At 48.0% G+C, this 18,829-nt stretch overlaps 1 protein-coding gene across 3 annotated transcripts in view; it reads left to right on the top strand.

Moving 5' to 3' along the window:
• The first annotated feature begins 485 nt into the window (after positions 1-485).
• LOC143986979 (uncharacterized) overlaps positions 486-18,829 on the top strand; it is a 36,742-nt gene continuing 18,398 nt past the window's right edge. The window contains exons 1-5 of one of the 3 annotated variants that reach the window (XM_077485398.1): positions 486-903; positions 3,344-3,392; positions 5,554-5,598; positions 12,082-12,144; positions 12,538-12,636. In XM_077485398.1, the coding sequence (XP_077341524.1) occupies positions 3,386-3,392; positions 5,554-5,598; positions 12,082-12,144; positions 12,538-12,636 (214 nt within the window). In that variant the 5' untranslated portion in view covers positions 486-903; positions 3,344-3,385. The remainder of the gene's footprint in view (positions 904-3,343; positions 3,393-5,553; positions 5,599-12,081; positions 12,145-12,537; positions 12,637-18,829) is intronic. The other 2 variants (XM_077485395.1, XM_077485396.1) reach the window with 2 other exon arrangements.

Genomic DNA, 18,829 nt, shown 5'->3' with positions numbered 1-18,829 from the left:
AGAATCTACGCCCCTTTCCGCAGAGAGCTATCCTGGAAGTGGGTGTAGATACCTGTACTGTACAGGTACCTGCACCCCCCTCCCCCCCCTGAAAGGTATCCAAACTCTGTTCAATGAAAAGTGTAAACTCCCCACATAAACACTCTATATACAAAAATAACATCCCAAATAAAGATCAGAACATGACGTTCACATTTGCATGGAAGCACAATTGAATGAATGCTGATTATTCAGAGAATTACCATATTTATGTTTATTGAGGTTTTTTTTTTATGTACTAACAGTTAAGCTTCATACACACAATCCGAAAATTGGATGAAAAATACCACTTTTGAAGCGTTCTTGCATATGAGTGTATCTTTTTTATTAATTTTTTTGGTGGGGGATGGGATCTTGGGTGGGAGTTCCCACATTTTTTCCCCCAGGACTTGACCCCTGCTAGAGATCAGCTTTATCCGTAGAGTTTAGTTGCTGCTGTGCACAGAGGGGGGGATGAGGGGAGTCATTCAGGACAGTACAGCCGGGCACGGCTCCAAGGCTGCAGATAACAACACAGTCATTACATTACCAGGACTCTCGGTGTGCGGTTTGTGTCGTCATTGACACCTCCGTGTTTATATCCGGCGCTCTTTCCTCATGTCTGCACACAGCACAGTGTATGTCAGGACTTTTTCCCTTTAAGCACTTCTGTGAAAGCGGACCCGTGTTCTCCGCCAGGTCCAAGTCTGACTTCCCAGGTAGACGGAAGAGGGAGGACCGTCATTGGCTAATGAAAGTGAAAGCGTCCGCAGCCCAGCACAGCCATCGGCATTGCGGTTCTACTAGAGGAACTGCGCCACTTCATGCAGGGATCCAGATCAGTGCGCACCTACTCGCCTGAAATACGACACTATCAGAGAGCAGGTAAGTGTGCAAGGTGGGTAGAGACTGGGCTCAAAGGGATATGATGAATTATTTGATTGCTTCAATATTATTATTATGATCTCATTTTGAGATTTAAATACTCAGCCCTGTTCCTTTTATGTCCGGATTACATAGTTACATAGTCAGGTTGAAAAAAAAAAAAAAAAAGTCCATCTAGTTCAACCACAAAAAAAAAACAAAAACAATAAATAACAAAAAAAAGGCAAAAAAATAAAAATAAATGACTGACTCTGATTTCAACGCACACTGCGAGCTTCTCACAATGGGCATTAGAAGGCTTCAGCAAGTCACATAGAGCTTTTATTCCGTCTCATTCCCTGGCTGGAGGACATCCAGCATTATCCAGCCCTTTCCTCCCTAGTGTGACTGTTCCAGGGCGGGAGACGTAACAGGTTGACTTTGATTCCAAGTGAGCCATATGGCCGAGGTGGGATGAGATTTGAGATTTCGGGGCGGATAAAAAAAAAAAAAACGAAAAAACAAAACAAAAAGAAAAAAAAGAAAACAAAATAAAATAAAAATACCTGGCTCTTATTTCACCGCACACTGCGAGCTTCTCACAATGTGCAAGAGAAGGCTTCAGAAAGTCACACAGAGCCTCTATTCCATCTCATTTCCTGGCTGGAAGACATCCAGCATTATCCAGCCCTTTCCTCCCTAGTGTTACTGTTCCAGGGTGGGAGATGTGACAGGTTGACTTTGATGAGCCGTACTGCCGAGGTGGGATGAGATTTGAGTTTTCGGGAGCAGATTTCCCCGTCTGCGCGTCGGGGCTCATTCGCATCATAAAGGTTTATGCGAGCGCATGCATTCCCCCCCTCCCCCTCCACGTATTTCTGTCGCCTGCTTTTGCTGGATGCATGGAGGCGCCACAAAAAAAAATAAAGAATGCAGAAAGCAGCGCGTTTCGGTGCAGTGCAGGAAAATGTGCGTTTTCACTCTGCAAGTGATGTGAATGAGCCCCGGGTGAGCGTGGGGGAGGGGGGAGGGAGACTTGGATACAATATAACAAGTTTGGGATTCTCTTCATTGGCTGCACATCAGATCTTCAGGAATGATACAATCCCATCTATCTGTATATTATTCTATATATTCTGTACTTGAATTACTAACAAAACGATCGATTTCGCATTAATCGTTGGCTGAGACGCCGCGAACACAATGTGACCGATGTGACACGTTGTCAGAAATCCTCATCAGGGAGTTCGAAAATGGCGCCAACGAGTCTAGTTTGCCGAGAGCGAAGGGGAGGAGAGATCAGATTATTGAGCTGCGTGCCAGATATTGCAACACACCTGAGACACCTGAGTCTGCAGAGCTATGCACATGTATGTGGGGGGTGGGGGGATATGAGAGCCAACGTACGCCTCGGGAGGGTGTGTGTGGGGGGTGGAGACCAACCGCAAGCACACTGTTTCTTTAACCCTTTTGTGTCAAATATGAAACAAATACTGTCACTTTTTGGGAACCAGTGACACAAAAATATGCACTGTCACTGTATGAAACAAAACACCTAAACACAGTTGTTCAACTTTGCCATATGTTAGCAAATCTGTTCATATCATCACAGCTACTTCATGTACCCAGGTGGATTATACCGCCCCCCCCCCCCCCTTTTTTTTTTTTTGAGGACAAATTGGGCTTTCCATTGGGTGGCAAATACAGTGCCTTGAAAAAGTATTCATACCCCTTGAAATTTTCCACATTTTGTCATGTTACAACCACAAAACGTAAATGTATTTTATTGGGATTTTATGTGATAGACCAACACAAAGTGGCTCATAATTGTGAAGTGGAAGGAAAATGATAAATGGTTTTCAACTTTTTTTATAGCATTTGTATGGCGCCCCCCGGAGTCAATACTTTGTAGAACGGCCTTTCTCTGCAATTACAGCTGCAAGTCTTTTTGTGGGCGTCTCTACCAGCTTTGCACATCTAGAGAGGGACATTTCCGCCCATTCTTCTTCTTTGCAAAATATCTAAAGCTCTGTCAGATTGAATGGAGAGCGTCTGTGAACAGCAGAGAAAGAAAAAAAAGAAAAAGCCATTTTTTTTCACAAAATGTACGTTTTATTTTATTTATAGCACAAAAAATAAAAAACCCACTAGTGATTAAATACCACTAAAAGAAAGCTCTATTTGTGTGGAAAAAAGGACGCAAGTTTCATATGGGTACAGTGCTGCATGACTGAGTAATTGTCATTCAAACTGTGAGAGCGCTGAAAGCTGAAAATTGGTAAGTGCACTGTATTGAGGTGGTTAAAGGGTTTACTTCTCACTTCCTGTTTTGGCTATGGGACAGAGAGTGAAGAGAAACCTCCCTAATGGGGACACAGGCCACAGACCTCTGGTTTTCTCTCTCTCTGTAGGTAATTCTCTAACTTCCACACTGACCTCGTCTTCTCTCATTCTTCTCTAGGGCCGGCCAGGAGGATTTAATAGTCCCCAGCAAGTCTCCACCATGTCCAGTACGTATCCCATCAGTACTGAATACTTTGTTCATAGAATGTTGAATAATACTCTCCATACACTGCTAGGATTTCACACCAAGCAACCAAAATCCGGTCATTTCTAGAGATAACAATGATGTGATACACACATGCCAAGTGCATACCTCCCCCTCCCAACATTTTGAGATGGGAATGAGGGACACCTACTAGCAAACGCATGTAGGCCATAGGACACGCCCCCTGCCACACCCCCTTAAAGGAGAATTAACCAAAAAAAAAGGTTAATTAAATCCACAAGGGATTTATTTTTTTATTTTTTTTACCACTACTATTCCTTTCTATTGGGCTTTTAAAATATACAAATGCAGCAATTTAGAATTTGGATGAAAGATTTAGCTCTAGAAAACATTTTTTGAAAGATAAAAAGTGGATTTTATATACAACTTCCGTATTTTCCACACCATAAGCCCTTGTACACACGGTCGGACATTCCGACAACCAAATCCATCGGAAACTGTTGCATACACATGGTCGGACAAAGTTGTCGGACAATCCGATCGTTCAGAACGTGATGACGTTATTTCGTTATGACGGGACTACGTTCAGGCTAGTAGCCAATAGCTTTGGTCTAGGAATTTGATCTGACCATGCGTGGCACTTTGTCCGATCGGAATTCTCTACACATGATCGGACAAAGTCCGATCGGACCATGTTGTCGGAAAATTTTATAGCCAAGCTGGAAAACTTGGTCCGTCAGATATTCCGACGGAAACAGTCCGATGGAGCCCACACGCGGTCGGATTATCTGACAACACGGTCCGATCGGACATTTTCCGTCGGAATGTCCGTCTGTGTGTACAAGGGCTAAGACGCACTTTTTCCCCCCCCCCAGAAATATGGGGGAAAATGTCTCTGCGTCTTATGGAGAGCATGCATGCTAGGCACCGCCCCCCCCGCCGCCGATGGCAACGCCCCCCCATCACCAGAAAAGAGGCAGGAGAGTGGAGGACAGACATCTGAAGCCCCTGTGAGCAGGGCCAGACTGTCGTACTGGCGACTGCAGCGCTCTCCTCCCTCTGTCCTCCGGCGCTCGTATGTCACAAAGCTGGGTCTGTGTGCAAGGTCCCGCCCCCTTAGACCGGCTCGTGTGATAATAGAATCAGTGTTCCACCTATCACAAGAGCTGGTCTGGGGGGGGGAGATGGGACCTTGCACACAGACCCAGCTTCGTCACATATGAGCGCCGGAGTACAGAGGGAGGAGAGCGCTGTGTTATCCAGAGGCTGCCATTAGTGGGCAGAGAGCAGGGGCGGACTGACCATTGGGCCACTCGGGCACTGCCCGAGGGCCCCGAGCCACTAGGGGGCCCCATCAGGGTTGCCAGCCTCAGTAAAACCAGGGACAGTATGTAAAATTTGTTGTCGGGGGGGGGGGGGGGGGGTTACATCTGTCTCTGAAATGTCCCTTACCGACATCCTTTTGGTCTAAAAATCCAGAGATTATAGCTGCCCCGCCTCTCCAGTACCTTCTCAGCCAATAGAAACATGTCTTTGTATACCGTGTGATTGTATACCGTGTGATTGTATACTGTGTGTGTTTGTGTATACTGTGTGGCCCCATAATCTCCTATTGCCCGGGGGCCCCATAATCTCCTATTGACCGGGGGCCCATGAGTTGTCAGTCCGCCCCTGGCAGAGAGGCTGCAATTGGTGGGCAGAGAGGCTGCAATGGGCACAGGGGCTGCAATTGGTGGGCAGGGAGGCTGCAGTGGTCGGCCAAGAGAGGCTGCATTTATGTGCAATGGGGGAGTGGGCTGTCTTTTACCACTGTGTGTACGCCCACATGTGTAGTCACATGGGCTGCTCAGATGTATTAGGGAGGAAATGCTCAACATAGAAACTCACTGAAAACTGAGCATGTGCAGAGCTGCCAACACTGCTCTGCAAAATCCCTAGCTGATTTGGGGACATGGACAGAAGGGGGAGATAGAGAGCAGCAGGATCAACCAGGTTGCAGAAGACCAAAGGAATCCCATAGTGACTGACTGAGTACGAACACCATGTAATACATCATGTATTGATACTTTATTATGATGTGGGTATAGTGAAAACTGGCATTAAAGTGGTATAGCAGTAAATGTCCCTAAAAGGAATTACCATAATCCTCTCACATTGTGCAGGTCTGGAGATGGACTCCTCTGAGCCGCTGTCCCAGAACGCAGAAGGTAACTTTTTGATTCTTCTTGTTTCAGTTCATTTATTTCCGTCCCTATACTATTAAAATCCAAATTCAGTCAACATTTTTATTCTAGTGGAGAATAATTACTGTTAGTGATATTAAAGCTGGACTCCAGGTTTCCTATGACTTTAAATTGTTTATTTGGGCCAAGCTTTCCTTTACTAATAGATGCACCCACTGTCGGCGCTGCATAAACTGTATAGAGAATCAGCTATATAGAGTACACAGCGCTGTGTTCTGCAGCAGTATGGGGATTTCCTGCCCTGTTCCCAGCCATTGTGGGTGCTTGGGCGCCACCCTACCTATTCATGCGCTCGACCCCTTTCAGGATGCCAGGCGCATGAATTACAGAGGCGGGTTTTTTTTTTTAAGCACCTGATTAGAGCCAGAGGCTCTAATAAGCTTTAAAATAGGGTGGGCTCGGGCCGCAGAGCATTGTATCTGGAGCCCACCCAGTTGTGTTGCAACAGCAACAGCCTCGACTATGGTCTTCACCATAGTAGAGTTTGGAGTGTGACTGTTTGAGGTTGTGGACGGGTGTTTTTTATACTGATAAGTTCAAACAGGTGCAATTAATACAGGTAACGAGTGGAGGACAGAGGAGCCTCTTAACCGCTAGAGATCCACGCTATAGCCGAATGACGGCTACAGTGTGGACCTGCTTTGCCGGGACGATGTCTATTGACGTCGTCCCATGCACGAGCGGCCTGCGTGCCTCCTGAGGGGCGCGCGTGGCGCGCTCTGTGATCAGCGAGTCTATGAGACTCGCCTGATCACAGATCGGAGTAAGGGGTCGATCCCGACCCCTTACCACATGATCAGCTCATCAGTGCCCACCTGCCCCCTGCCAGTGCCACCTAAGAGTAAGCAAAAGTGCCACCCATCAGTGCCCACAGTGCCACCTATCAGTGCCCACAATCTGCCTCAACAACAGTGCTGCACCTCAGTGCCACATATCCGTGCCCATCAGTGTCATCTACCGGTGCTCATCAGTGCCTCCCAGCAGTGCCACCTATCAGAGCCACTTATCAGTGCCACCTATCAGTGCCCACCAGTCCCATCTATCAGTGGTACCTATCAGTGCCCATTAGTGCCACCTATCCATGTCACCCATCCGTGCCACTCATCAGTGCCATCTTATCTGTGCCCATCAGTACTGCCTGATCTGTGCCTATCGGTGCCACCTTATCTGTGCCTATTAGTGCCGCCTTAACTGTGCCTATCAGTGCCCACCAGTGCAGCCTATCAGTGCCCACCAGTGTCGCCTCATCAGCGCATTTCAATGAAGAAGAAAAATGACCTGTTTGCAAAATTTTATAACAAACTATTAAATGATTTTTTATTTATTTTTTATTTTGCATCTTTTTTTGTTTGTTTAGCAAAAAATAAAACTCCGAGTTGTGATTAAATACCACCAAAAGAAAGCTCTATTTGTGGGAAAAAAATGATAAAAATGTCATTTGGGTACATTGTTGTATGACCGCACAATTGTCATTCAAAGTGCATCAGCGCTGAAAGCTGAAAATTGATCTGGGCAGGAGGGGGGTTTAAGTGCCCAGTAAGCAAGTGGTTAAAGAAGATACAGGTCTGTGAGAGCCAGAAATCTCTCTTGTTTGTAGGTGACCAAATACTTAGTTTCCACCATAATTTGCAAATAAATTCTTTCAAAAATCAGACAAATGTGATTGTCTGGATTTGTTTCCACATTTTGTCTCTCATAGTTGAGGTATACCTATGATGACAATTACAGGCGCCTCTCATCTTTTTAAAGAGGAAGTAAACCCTGATGGGTTTACTTCCTCTTTGATTCCCTGCAAAGGTAAAGCATAATGGGCTACTATGCATCGCATAGTAGTCCATTATGTGTCACTTACCTGACACAGGAGCCAGCGAAGTCACCGCTGTCCCCTGTAGTTCCGAGCGTCCATCTTCTTGGTGGGTCTCCATGGGTCTCGCTGCTCCGGTGCTGTGATTTGCCGGAGCAGCGATGACGTCACTCCTGCGCATGCGCACGGGAGCCGACACTCGCGGCATATCGCCGCGATCTGAGGCTTACCCAGTGCGCCTGCGCGCCGCTATCACGGTGCCTGTCTTCAGGTAAATATCTCCTAAACCGTATAGGTTTAGGAGATATTTCTTGGACCTACAGGTAAGCCTAAGCCCTTGTACACATGGTCGGAGATTCCGACAACCAAATCCGTCGGATTTTGTCCGATGGATTTTATCCCAAACTGTTGTATACACACGGTCGGACGAAGTTGTCGGAAAATCCGACGTGATGACGTTATTTCATTACGACGGGACTATGTTCAGGCTAGTAGCCAATAGCTTTGATGTAGGAATTTGATCTGAGCATGCGTGGCACTTTGTCCAATCGGAATTCTCTACACATGATCGGAGTATGTCCGATCGGAGCATTTTGTCGGAAAATTTTACCAACAAGTTGGAAAACTTGGTCCGTCGGATACTCCGACGGAAACAGTCCGGTGGAGACAACACACAGTCGGAATATCCGACAAAACGGTCCGATAGGATACATTCCGTCTGAGTCTCCGATCGTGTGTACAAGGGCTTAATCTAGGCTTACCTGTAGGTCAAAGTGGTTTGTAAGGGTTTACAACCACTTTAAGTGGGAGAACTTGCACAATTGGTGGCTGACTAAATACTTTTTTGCCCCACTGTATGTACTCTTTTTGGGAGACATACTCACTAGTCCAGAAATGCCAATACCTGGAGCAAATACCAAAAATCTTATTGGACAAATTTGTGTATCTCAAGCTCAACTTAGTAACTTTGCTATACAGTCATATCTGTAAAGAAGGTCTTCACAATTGCTCTGCTGGCCTTTTTGGTATGCATTATTCAGCCATTTATTCCTGGGGACCTTGGCTTCTTCAAAGTCCTGTGCACCTGCTAATATTGTCCATTCAGTATGGTCTTTGCTAAAATTTGTGGGTGATATTACATGGGACACTTGAGAACTTTTGTTGCATTAACTTATTAGCATGAACTTTTTTACAGTGAGTTTATACATTTTGCATGAATATTGCACATGGATTGAAATAGTTGTATATTATGGATATATGATTTTTTTGCTCATATTTTATATGAATTCTTTTATTTTCATTGTGCACATTGAATGTAGCACTTTTTTGTATTTTTGATTGCAATTACTGACATAATTAGCATTTTGCACATTTAGCACTTTGCACTTCAATATATATTGTTGTTAGAAGATATATATATAGTTTATAGAGTGTGAGTATAGATTTTTGGAGTGTAGAGGTGGTAGCTCTTTTTTGATAGTTCACATCAAAATTGGATAGCAGCTGCCTCTTTAAGAGGTTTTTTTTTAACCTGTGGCGCAGTTCTTATAATGTAAAATATCCAGTATATAATATATCCAATGGATAGACCACATCTCCTAGAACAGTGATGGCGAACCTTGGCACCCCAGATGTTTTGGAACTACATTTCCCATGATGCTTATGCACTCTGCAGTATAGTTGAGCATCATGGGAAATGTAGTTCCAAAACATCTGGGGTGCCAAGGTTCGCCATCACTGTCCTAGAACAATGAATGTGACTCCCCAAGGCAAACAGTAAAGAGTGCTGCCAATAAAGGAGACACAGCCTTACAGGGGAAGTAAATCCTCCTATCCTTATCAGCCAAGGAAGCTGCCATCTTGGCCTCTGTTTAATCTTCAACAGCCATGATGCTGCACATGTGATCAGTTATAGCACCAGTCATTGGATGGTTTCACAATTTGGTTTCGAGCACAGCCAATGCGACGGCACGTAGCGGGAATGTAACTGTCTTTTTTAAACTGTTAAATAGATGGGTTTACTTCCACTTTAAAAGATAGATACAAAAGAAAGGCAAGGCCTGGAAGGAAGTGAGGGCATCCTAAACAATACAGTGTGAAACAACGGCTTCTATGATGCTCTGTACTTCACTGTGAGGTTAAAAAAATGAAGACTGTATGAATTTTTTAAAGTTTCAGTAACTATCTATTAAACTTATGTAGCGGCATCTCTGACCTCCAAAGGCCTAATGGTGACCTCCAGAGTTAGGGAGAGCTGCCACCCTTCTTCACAGTATGGGTTACTACAGGGCTCGACAAAACCCGGGCGCCAGGTCGCATTTGCGACTAGAATTAGCGACCTGGCACCTGGGGCAGCACAGCTGGGGGGGTATTCTGTCTCCGTGGGGACCCCCCCGGCGTGATCGCGTTGGGCCGTTCCGCCGGCTGCCGGTAATTGAGGCCGCGGCTTTGAGGCCTTCTGCGGTCCTATGATTCTACAGGTTGCATGTTTTGAGTTACAGAGGTGGTCTAGGGCTAGAATTATTGCTCTCGCTCTACCGATCACGGCGATACCACACATGTGTGGTTTGAACACCGCTTTCATATGCGGACGGGACAGAGCACGTTTAAAATTATTTTTATTTTCTTACTTTAACTTTTATTTTAATTTTTTTCACTGTTCTTTTAAAAAAAAATGGTGTCACTTTTATTCCTATTACAAGGAATGTAAAAATCCCTTGTAATAGAAAAAAAGCGTGACAGGTCCTCTTAAATATGAGATCTGGGGTCAGAGAGACCTCAGATCTCATATTTACACTAAAATGCAATTTAAAAAAAAAATTGTCATTTGAAAAAATAAATAAATAAATAAAATGTCCCTCTAAGGCCGCGTACACACGGGCGGATTGTCTGTCCAACTTAGTCCGCTGAACCGTGTTTCAGCGGACAATCCGCTCGTGTGTGGACTTCAGCGGACTTTTTCAGCGGACAATCTGACGAACAAAGTCTTACGGAATTTCCGTAAGACAGTCCGTTCAAACTTGGTTTTGTCCGTCCAAACTTGGTTTCAGCGGACAGTCCGCTCGTGTGTAGGCAAGTTGGACGGACTAAGTATGGTGCATGCTCAGAAAGGATTTACACGGCCGAAGGTTGCATTGCAGTGTATAGGACGTCGTTTTTCTAGTCCCGTCGTACGTGCTGTACACGTCATCGCGCAAGCTTTCAGCGGACTGTCTGCTCATCGTGTGTGGTCAAGTCCGTTCATGCAAATTTTGAACGGACTGTCTGTCGGATTGTCTGACGAACTTAGTTGGCCAGACAATCCGCCCGTGTGTACGCGGCCTAAGAGCTATGGGCAATGACTTGGAGACAGGTGGGGGGGCTGCGCTATCTTCCCCTCACTCGTCTCCATGTCAGGTCAGGGACAGGTCCGGTTCGCCGTTACCGACCTGGCTCCTAATTTTTTTAGCTGGCTTCTAGATTCCAAGCAAATTTGTCAAGCCCTGGGTTACTAGTTGGCACGAAGAAGATTATTGGTTGACATTGAATGTCAAGTAATGAATGGTCCATCATCCCCTATCCCGATAGTAAAGTCCAGTAGTACATGTTGACTTTTCTTGGGTTGTTATGTACTAGTTAATTTCAAAGCCAAATTATTCTCTCCCAAACCCAACTACTTCATTCTCATGAAATCAAAACGTCGTCAATGTACCCGAACCAGGTTATGCTTCTGGACAGGTATATCAACAAAGTGTCATTCTCAACTACATGTTGTTCCCATTCACTAAGAAGGTTTGCAAGACTTTGTGCCTTGAGCTTGACAATAGTACTCTTCATCAAAAATAAACTTATTATGTTTCAACAGATATCTCAACAAGTCCACACGGAACTAGAGGTTCCTGACCTGCTTCTAAACCTGAGGCACTTGAGAGACACTTGACTTGCTTCTAAATCCAACCCAGAATCAAAGTGGCTGCTGCCTCCTCCAATAGATATTTTTTTTTCTGCACAGATGAAATCAGTCTTAGCCCCTGTACACACGGTCAGACATTCTGCCAACCAAATCCATTGGATTTTGTCCGACAGATTGTGTCCGAAACTGTTGCATACACACGGTCGGACCAAGTTGTTGGAAAATCCGATCATTCAGAACGTGATGACGTTATTTCGTTACAACGGGACTACGTTCAGGCTTGTAGCTTTGGTGTAGGAATTTGATCTGAGCATGCGTGGCACTTTGTCCGATCGGAATTCTCTACACATGATCGGAGTATGTCCGATCGGACCAGTTGGTCAGAAAATATTTACAACAAGTTGGAAAATTGGGTCCGACGGATATTCCGACGGAATCAGTCCGATGCATACCACACACAGTCGGATTATCCGACAACACGGTCCGATAGGACACATTCCGACGGATTCTCCGACCGTGTGTACAAGGGCTAAGAGAACGCAGTTCTACATTTTAGTGTACTGTACACTGTTCATTCCAACAGGCACTAGGGGCTGAAAGGGAAGTTGTTTAGTAAATACAATGGGTAAAAAAAGATATGTAAACTTTTATATCTTTTCTATATCTTTTTTATATCTTTTGTCAGTTCTGGTGGAGTGCCAATAATATTGAATATGACTCTATTCTGTATTTGTGTTTTTTTTCCCCACAGAACAAGAACATAGTCAGTCCAACACGGTGGAAATGACCAGTCTCCCCAACAGTCTGGACTCCAGTATGTAAACAGGATTTCAATTACATTACAGGTTTTTTAATTATTAATATATTTATGTATTGCCGTCCTCTTTGTGAGCATTATAGAGCAACATTTTTCCTTATGGGGATTTTTTTTTAGATGTGCAAGTCACAGATATCGCTGAAATTTCATTAGACTTATCAATGCATGCTTATGACATTATAACTGTACATGGGGGCAGTTATAGTTACATATGCAGGCTGTGCTTCCTGCTTCAATAGCCTTGTTACCCCTCTTATCTCACCGAAAGTCTACTAGACAGAGCCTGTCTGACTGAGAAACAATAGACTTTCTGCAGTCTCTAATATATAATGTGAGAATCCTTCTCCTGTGTGTGATATCTCTACCTTTTCCTCATCTGTTTTTTTAAAGACATGGATCTGTCTGAGTCTTTGGAAGATGGGAATGAGGATGGGAGTGAGGACCAGGACGACCAAACCAACAGCAGCTCCAACAATTCAAGCAGTGATGGTAAAACTGAATGTTGTAGCCAGTAACCCAGATCATATCCATTGTATAACTCATTTATATTCCTGCAGGCATTGCACAGGTCTGGCAATTTAGAGATCCCCAAACTGGTCCATAGTTGGCCCTGGGTGGTCCTCCGTGCTACTCTACTGAAAGTAGTCATTGGTGGCAAAGAAACACAAGGGTCACTGTTGTGAACTGTCTTATGTAGCCAAGTCCCAGGCCTCTCCAGGCCTAGTGGTGACCTCAAGAGTTAGGAATAGCTGACATCCTTCTGTGTAGAGTGGGTTACAAGGCATGGTGGGTGTAATGCAATAATGTAATTCTTGAATGCAAAGAGATTTATTGACTCTTAAACAGAACTGTGGGAGAGAGAGTTGGGGCCAGGACACCCTTTAGTAGGTGGAATGTTAATTGGCAGACTCCGAGACTTCTATAGGCAGACAGCAATGCAGTGAAAGGCATAAAGTAAGATGCCCCATCTGCATGAGCAGGAATGCTGTCTCCTATGGCAACAATTCTTAAAGAGTTTCTAACAAAGGTTGCAACAAACTTCTTTGCTTCTTCTACAAGTTAATATTGTAGATCTTCACTCAACTGAGCTCTCAGTCTATCACTTAGCCCTTGTACACACGGTTGGAGATTCCGACAACCAAATTCGTCGGATTTTGTCCGAAACTGTTGTATACACACGGTCAGACGAAGTTGTCGGAAAATCCGACGTGATGACGTTATTTCGTTATGACGGGACTATGTTCAGGCTAGTAGCCAATAGCTTTGATGTAGGAATTTGATCTGAGCATGCGTGGCACTTTGTCCAATCGGAATTCTCTACACATGATGGGAGTATGTCCGATCGGAGCATTTTGTCTGAAAATTTTACCAACAAGTTGGAAAACTTAGTCCGTCGGATACTCCGACGGAAACAGTCCGATGGAGACCACACACAGTCGGAATATCCGACAAAACGGTCCGATCGGACACATTCCGTCGGAATCTCCGACCGTGTGTACAAGGGCTAAGACTCCTGAGCGCCTCCAATCTTCTCACTCAGTATCTTCCTCAAGTGTCACCCCCACGTCCCTGCTGGGCAGGGGCGGACTGACCAGTCGGTCACTCGGGCGCCGCCCGAGGGCCCGCGGACGTTAGGGGCCCGGACTCGGCCATATGAGAGGCCACTTGCAGTGGCTGAATTACATGCCGCGCCCGCGATGCAGATAATAACACTGCTAACTGTGCGCTGCTCCCCGCCGGCCCCTCCTTCCCCTGTCCATCCCAGGCCAGGTGCTTGTACTGTATGCATCGTGACATCACCTGACTTGGGACCGACGAGAAGAGTGGAGGGGCCGGCGGGGAGCAGCGCGCTGTTAGAAGTGTCTCAGGCTCAGCATCCAGTGGCTCGGTGAGTGAAGCCGAGACACCAGGGCCGCCACACGCGATGTGGGGGGGGGGGCGGCGCGGTACAGACAGATGCATGGGCCCCGGGTCCCTCCATCCCACAGTGTCCTCCTGTGCTGTGTGTATGTCCTGTGTGCATGTCCCCCTGTGTGCTGCGTGTATGTCCTGTGTGTATGTCCTGTGTGCTGTGTGCATGTCCCCCTGTGTGCTGTGTGCATGTCCCCCTGTGTGCATGTCCCCCTGTGTGCTGTGTGCATGTCCTGTGTGCATGTCCCCCTGTGCTGTGTGCATGTCCTGTGTGCATGTCCCCCTGTGTAAGTGTCCCCCTGTGTGCTGTGTAAGTGTCCTGTGTGCATGTCCTGTGCTGTGTAAGTATGTCCCCCTGTGTGCATGTTCTCCCGTGTGCATGTTCTCCCGTGTGCATGTTCTCCCGTGTGCATGTCCTCGTGTGCTGTGTGCGTGTCCCCCTGTGTGCTGTGTAAGTGTCCTGTGTGCATGTCCTGTGCTGTGTAAGTGTGTGTCCTGTGTGCATGTCCCCCTGTGCTGTGTGCATGTCCTCCTGTGTGCATGTCCCCCTATGCTGTATGCATGTCCTGTGTGCATGTCCCCCTGTGCTGTGTGCATGTCCTGTGTGCATGTCCCCCTGTGCTGTGTAAGTATGTGTCCTGTGTGCATGTCCCCCTGTGTGCCTGTCCCCCTGTGTGCCTGTCCCCCTGTGTGCCTGTCCTCCCGTGTGCATGTCCCCCTGTGTGCATGTCCCCCTGTGTGCTGTGTAAGTGTCCTGTGTGCATGTCCTGTGCTGTGTAAGTATGTGTCCTGTGTGCATGTCCTCCCATGTGCGTGTCCTCCCGTGTGCGTGTCCTCCCGTGCTGTGTGCGTGTCCCCCTGTGTGCTGTGTAAGTGTCCTGTGTGCATGTCCTGTGCTGTGTAAGTGTGTGTCCTGTGTGCATGTCCCCCTGTGCTGTGTGCATGTCCTCCTGTGTGCATGTCCTCCTGTGTGCATGTCTCCCTGTGCTGTGTGCATGTCCTGTGTGCATGTCCCCCTGTGTGCATGTCCCCCTGTGTGCTGTGTAAGTGTCCTGTGTGCATGTCCTGTGCTGTGTAAGTGTGTGTCCTGTGTGCATGTCCCCCTGTGCTGTGTGCATGTCCTCCTGTGTGCATGTCCTCCTGTGTGCATGTCTCCCTGTGCTGTGTGCATGTCCTGTGTGCATGTCCTGTGTGCATGTCCCGCTGTGTGCATGTCCCGCTGTGTGCATGTCCCCCTGTGTGCATGTCCCCCGGTGTGCTGTGTAAGTGTCCTGTGTGCATGTCCCCCCGTGTGCCTGTCCCCCCCGTGTGCCTGTCCCCCCGTGTGCCTGTCCCCCCGTGTGCATGTCCTCCCGTGTGCATGTCCTCCCGTGTGCATGTCCTCCCGTGTGCATGTCCCCCCGTGTGCATGTCCCCCTGTGTGCTGTGTAAGTGTCCTGTGTGCATGTCCTGTGCTGTGTAAGTATGTGTCCTGTGTGCTGTGTGCATGTCCCCCTGTGTGCTGTGTGCATGTCCCCCTGTGTGCATGTCCCCCTGTGTTCTGTGTGCATGTCCCCCTGTGCTGTGTGCATGTGCTGTGTGCATGTCCTGTGTGCATGTCCCCCTGTGTAAGTGTCCCCCTGTGTGCTGTGTAAGTGTCCTGTGTGCATGTCCTGTGCTGTGTAAGTGTGTGTCCTGTGTGCATGTCCCCCTGTGCTGTGTGCATGTCCTCCTGTGTGCATGTCCCCCTATGCTGTGTGCATGTCCTGTGTGCATGTCCCCCTGTGCTGTGTGCATGTCCTGTGTGCATGTCCTGTGCTGTGTAAGTATGTGTCCTGTGTGCCTGTCCCCCTGTGTGCCTGTCCCCCTGTGTGCATGTCCTCCCGTGTGCATGTCCCCCTGTGTGCTGTGTAGGTGTCCTGTGTGCATGTCCTGTGCTGTGTAAGTATGTGTCCTGTGTGCGTGTCCTCCCATGTGCGTGTCCTCCCGTGTGCGTGTCCTCCCGTGCTGTGTGCGTGTCCCCCTGTGTGCTGTGTAAGTGTCCTGTGTGCATGTCCTGTGCTGTGTAAGTGTGTGTCCTGTGTGCATGTCCCCCTGTGTGCATGTCCTCCTGTGTGCATGTCCTCCTGTGTGCGTGTCCCCCTGTGTGCATGTCCTCCTGTGTGCATGTCTCCCTGTGCTGTGTGCATGTCCTGTGTGCATGTCCCCCTGTGTGCATGTCCCCCGGTGTGCTGTGTAAGTGTCCTGTGTGCATGTCCTGTGTGCCTGTCCCCCCGTGTGCCTGTCCCCCCGTGTGCCTGTCCCCCCGTGTGCATGTCCTCCCGTGTGCATGTCCTCCCGTGTGCATGTCCTCCCGTGTGCATGTCCCCCTGTGTGCTGTGTAAGTGTCCTGTGTGCATGTCCTGTGCTGTGTAAGTATGTGTCCTGTGTGCATGTCCTCCCATGTGCATGTCCTCCCGTGTGCATGTCCTCCCATGTGCGTGTCCTCCCGTGCTGTGTGCGTGTCCCCCTGTGTGCTGTGGAAGTGTCCTGTGTGCATGTCCTGTGCTGTGTAAGTGTGTGTCCTGTGTGCATGTCCCCCTGTGTGCGTGTCCTCCTGTGTGCATGTCCTCCTGTGTGCGCTTTCTCCCTCCAGTGTCCCCATGTGTGTGTGCCTTCTCCCTCCAGTGTCCCCGTGTGTGTGTGTGTGTGTGTGTGTGTGTGTGTGTGTGCGTTCTCCCTCCAGTGTCCCCCCCCGTGTGTATGCGCGTTCACCCTCCAGTGTCCCCCCCCTGTGTGCGTGTGTGCGCGTTCTCCCTCCAGTGTCCCCCCTGTGTGTGTGTGTTCTCCCTCCAGTGTCCCCCCCCCGTGTGTGTGTGTGTGCGTTCTCCCTCCAGTGTCCCCCCGTGTGTGTGTGTGCGTTCTCCCTCTGGTGTCCCTGTGTGTGTGTGTGCGTTCTCCCACTAGTGACCCCCTGTGTGTATGTTCTCTCTCTCCAGTGTCTCCCTGTGCAGGTTTGGCTTGAGTGTGGAGACCAAGGGGGCCCCATGATCTTCTATTGCCCGGGGGCCCCATGAGTTGTCAGTCTGCCCCTGCTGCTGGGTCCCTATCTTGGCACTCACAGATACTCTTCAAACCCACTGGCCTGCTCGGTCCCTGGCTTGGCACACAATAATGCTCTGCAAGCGTCACCTCCGCTGGCTGGGTCCCTGGCTTGACATCTTCTGAAGTTTCCCAATTCTTCACCGTACCCGGTTGGTGAGAATACTGCTCTGGTACTTGCTTCAGCTACTCACAGTGGTCCCTGGTAGTAAGGTGGATGATCCCTTAGTGGCAACAGCTTCCCCTCTACCTCTGACCACGACAGGTTCTCCAACTGGCAGAACCGTCACTTCTGGTTGCTGCATTCTTGCTTCTGGATAGGCCCTCAGACAGCCTAGCAGCCAGATGTCCCTGAGATAGGCCTAAGGCTCCGGCCTAGGAGCCCGTGGCAGCACAACACCCATCCACCCAGACAGCCGTCCAGGTGGCACCAGACTCCAATCATCTGACCTCACCTAAATTTCAGAATTAGGGTGAACGCAATTGACATCCTGGTAATTGGCCAAGGCAACTATCACTTGGCAGATAAATTGAATAGCCATCCCGCTTAAACATCAGGGTGCTACACTTAGATCTGCCAAGAATAAACAAATCAAATCTCAATGAATCAAATCACCTTATGAATGCCATCCACAGTCGTTCGCTCCTTCCACAGTTTTCTTCTTTTTTTTTTCTAAATCAGGGGTCTCCAAACTTTCTAAACAAAGGGCCAGTTTACTGTCCTTTAGACTAGAGGGGGGCCAGAATGTGGCAATTGGGAGTAGAAATTGTCTTGGCGACAGTTAAGCTCATCTTTGGCATTAGGGGAAGAAATAGTGCACCATCGCTGGTGGCAGTGGGAGGAATAGTGCCCTATCATTGGTGTCAGTGGGAGTAATAGTGCCCCATCATTGGTATCAGTGGGAGGAATAGTCCCCATCATTGGTGTCAGTGGGAGGAATAGTGCCCCATCATTGGTGTCTGTGGGAGGAATACTCCCCATCATTGGTGTCAGTGGGAGGAATAGTGCCCCATCATTGGTGTCAGTGGGAGGAATAGTGCCCCATCATTGGTATCAGTGGGAGGAATAGTCCCCATCATTGGTGTCAGTGGGAGGAATAGTGCCCCATCATTGGTGTCAGTGGGAGGAATAGTGCCCCATCATTGGTGTCAGTGGGAGGAATAGTGCCCTGCTCTTGAGGTCAGTAGCAGGAATTATATCCCATTGTTGGTGTCAGTGGGAGGAATAGTGTCCCATCATTGGTGTCAGTGGGAGGAATAGTGCCCCATCATTGGTATCAGTGGGAGGAATAGTCCCCATCATTGGTGTCAGTGGGAGGAATAGTGCCCCATCTTTGGTGTCAGTGAGAGGAATAGTGCCCCATCATTGGTGTCAGTGGGAGGAATAGTGCCCTGCTCTTGAGGTCAGTAGCAGGAATTATATCCCATTGTTGGTGTCAGTGGGAGGAATAGTCCCCATCATTGGTGTCAGTGGGAGGAATAGTGCCCCATCATTGGTGTCAGTGGGAGGAATAGTGCCCCATCATTGGTGTCAGTGGGAGGAATAGTGCCCTGCTCTTGATGTCAGTAGCAGGAATTATATCCCATTGTTGGTATCAGTGGGAGGAATAGTCCCCATCATTGGTGTCAGTGGGAGGAATAGTGCCCCATCATTGGTGTCAGTGGGAGGAATAGTGCCCCATCATTGGTGTCAGTGGGAGGAATAGTGCCC

The sequence above is a fragment of the Lithobates pipiens genome, unplaced genomic scaffold (assembly GCF_037356315.1).
Source record: "Lithobates pipiens isolate NorthernLeopardFrog02 unplaced genomic scaffold, aLitPip1_a1.2 Scaffold_18, whole genome shotgun sequence".
NCBI classification, from domain to species: Eukaryota; Metazoa; Chordata; class Amphibia; order Anura; family Ranidae; genus Lithobates; species Lithobates pipiens.
Note: the sequence above shows the minus strand (reverse complement) of the source record. Positions and strands in the feature narration are given on the sequence as shown.